This window comes from Formica exsecta, unplaced genomic scaffold, assembly GCF_003651465.1.
Source record: "Formica exsecta isolate Colony F162 unplaced genomic scaffold, ASM365146v1 scaffold305, whole genome shotgun sequence".
NCBI classification, from domain to species: domain Eukaryota; kingdom Metazoa; phylum Arthropoda; class Insecta; order Hymenoptera; family Formicidae; genus Formica; species Formica exsecta.
This window is the reverse complement of record NW_021850308.1, coordinates 1-2331: the sequence shown is the minus strand read 5'-3', so window position 1 is coordinate 2331 and position 2331 is coordinate 1. Positions and strand designations below refer to the sequence as shown.

Genomic DNA, 2331 nt, shown 5'->3' with positions numbered 1-2331 from the left:
AATATATATATATATATGCGTCCCACACGCATGAACACATAGTTTACTAGATATAATAAACTATAAAAACAAAAACAAAGTGTTTTATCTTTGGTTGACTATATAAAATAATATACGAATATATATATGAAAAAAGGATATTCATTACGCATGTTGTATAATTTTTATTTATCTGAACCCTTTTCTTCATTTTTTTGCCTTAGTATTCGTATAGGAGCATGCGCAAGCCACTTGGATGCATATTCTGCAAATTCGTTTTCTGTTATTTCTTTATATAACATACGAACAGCTTCTGAAATATATCCAAATAATATTCAACATATGTTTTAAATATTAATCAAAGTATATATACAGTGTTCCAATAAAATAATACATAAATAATTCGTAAATAGTACATATAGAGAATCAATTGTTAAAGTGATAATTGTAAGAGATTTCGAAGGAAACATCAGATTAAATATGAAATATATGACAATACATTATTATGATATTAAAATGTTTTTTTGATTATTTCAAAGTCAACTTTGATTTTTTCTCAATATAAATAGATTCCTCAGCTTATTTTACGTATAAAAGAACTGAAATAACATAAAAATAATTTTAATGCCTTAACAAATAGCTATCTTATATGTTTCTTTCAAAATCTCAAAAGTTTAATTTAAATAATTGTTTCTTAATATCTATACGGAAAAAAATGCTGTTGTTTCAATAAAAGTCTATGTCACGGGCTGCCAACAAACATACATAGTTCATTCAATGATATTTTTATTGGACCAAATATCTGGCATATTAAAACAATTATCCACATATTTGGTCCAATAAAAATATTGAATGAACTTTGTATGTTTGTGGCATCCCGTGACGTAGACTTTAATTGAAGCAATAGTATTTTTTCCGTGTACTGTTTACGAATTATGGATGTATATATTATTTTATTCAGGACATTTTCTATATATGTATGTTTTGACAAAATCTTTTACTTGAATTAATTAAGAATAACAAAATAAAATTAAAAAATACTTACGTATAATCACTTTTGGAAGTCCTAAATCTTTGAAACATTGTTTATTTCTCTTTCCAGTCCAACTGAAATGTATAGCTAAATTATCCGTTATTGCCTTTTTGAATATATTTCGTATCATACTATGAGCACTATTTCCACCAACAAGTTGAAAGATATTAAGCTGAAATAAATTGCCAACTTTATAAATACTATTTATAAGGAGAAATATTCCACAATAAAATTTAAAAGCTTTTATATATATCGTACTACATCTTCCTTGAATCTCATATCTTGCAATTGTTCTTCAAACAATGTTAATTCTGGTAAGGTACATATCGGGAATTGTATGTTGTTGTTTTGTATAATGTAAGATTGATTCCGATATTGTACTTTCTCTTGAAGTATTTCAAATTTGTTTTCAATGGTATCCAATTTATATAATATTCTGTTTAACTTTCCTAACATTACTTTCTTAAATTCTGAAATAAATTAATATCATTTAGTTAATGGTTAGAAATGTCACTACTGTGTTTACTATTATATATCATGCAACAAATATGTTGTTGTATATTTGTTTAGTATATGAAATATATAAAAAAATTATAAGTATTTTTAAAACTTATACCATGAGTATACAGATTTTCATTTTCTGTATGTAAAGCAGAATTTTTTATAAAAGGTGTACTGTGTACAGCAATTTCGTTAGCACTAATATCTGAAAAGTAATTCAAAAGTAAGTATTAGTATTTTTTCATGAATATTTTATAGTATAATGTTAATAAATTCTAACTATATAATGGTCACCATTTCTGTTTACTGCATTAAATAATGTGTTTTCACATAATATATTTCTTGTAAATTGTCTAGATGTATCCTGTACTTCTTTGTCAAATGATACAAAATTTTGTTTCTGTGGAAGAGCAGGCAGAATTTTTTCTCGTGTATTTTCTTTATATGGATATAAATCTTCTTCAGAAGAGGAAGATAAATATTTTTTGGCTTTTAAACGCCTTCTCTTCTTTTCTTTTTCTTTTAATTCGTTTGACGATATATTTGTTTCAATATTTGATGTATCCTCTGCTAAAATTAATTTTTGCATACCTTCTTCGTAAGTATCTAAATAATTTAAAGAATAAAAGTCTTAAAAAGGTTATAAAAATTACTAATAATATATATAAATTTGTTTAATATTATTTTTACTTACTCGCAATACCAAAAACTTTCTTTACTGATAATACGTCCCAATCTGACTTTTCTCTTGGCATCTTTCTTGTTATTATTGTCTTATTAATACGAAATTTTGTCTTGAAGTGATTAGGCCAAATACT

The 2331-nt window shown here is 24.8% G+C and overlaps 1 protein-coding gene across 2 annotated transcripts; it reads right to left on the bottom strand.

Annotated features, from left to right (window-relative positions):
- Positions 1–6: 6 nt before the first annotated feature.
- LOC115237695 lies at positions 7–2325 on the bottom strand. 2 transcript variants are annotated; one of them, XM_029810914.1, is made up of 6 exons: positions 2208–2325; positions 1808–2119; positions 1629–1718; positions 1271–1482; positions 1025–1184; positions 7–292 (listed from the first exon to the last, which is right to left on the bottom strand). In XM_029810914.1, exons 1-6 carry the CDS (start codon positions 2266–2268, stop codon positions 165–167), a joined length of 963 nt encoding a protein of 320 aa, XP_029666774.1. In that variant the 5' UTR covers positions 2269–2325; the 3' UTR covers positions 7–164. The 2 variants fall into 2 exon arrangements, with proteins under 2 accessions (XP_029666774.1, XP_029666775.1); XM_029810915.1 differs by having other exon boundaries at positions 7–244.
- Positions 2326–2331: the final 6 nt, after the last annotated feature.

What these genes read in the sequence shown, in the direction of transcription:
- LOC115237695 (XM_029810914.1), bottom strand. Translation starts at nt 2,268, where the DNA reads ATGCCAAGAGAAAAGTCAGATTGGGACGTATTATCAGTAAAGAAAGTT. An exon ending in GAAAGTTTTTGGTATTGCGA is followed by an intron (nt 2,120 to 2,207) that starts GTAAGTAAAAAT and finishes TAAATTATTTAG; the next exon opens with ATACTTACGAAGAAGGTATG. An exon ending in TAATGCAGTAAACAGAAATG is followed by an intron (nt 1,719 to 1,807) that starts GTGACCATTATA and finishes ATTACTTTTCAG; the next exon opens with ATATTAGTGCTAACGAAATT.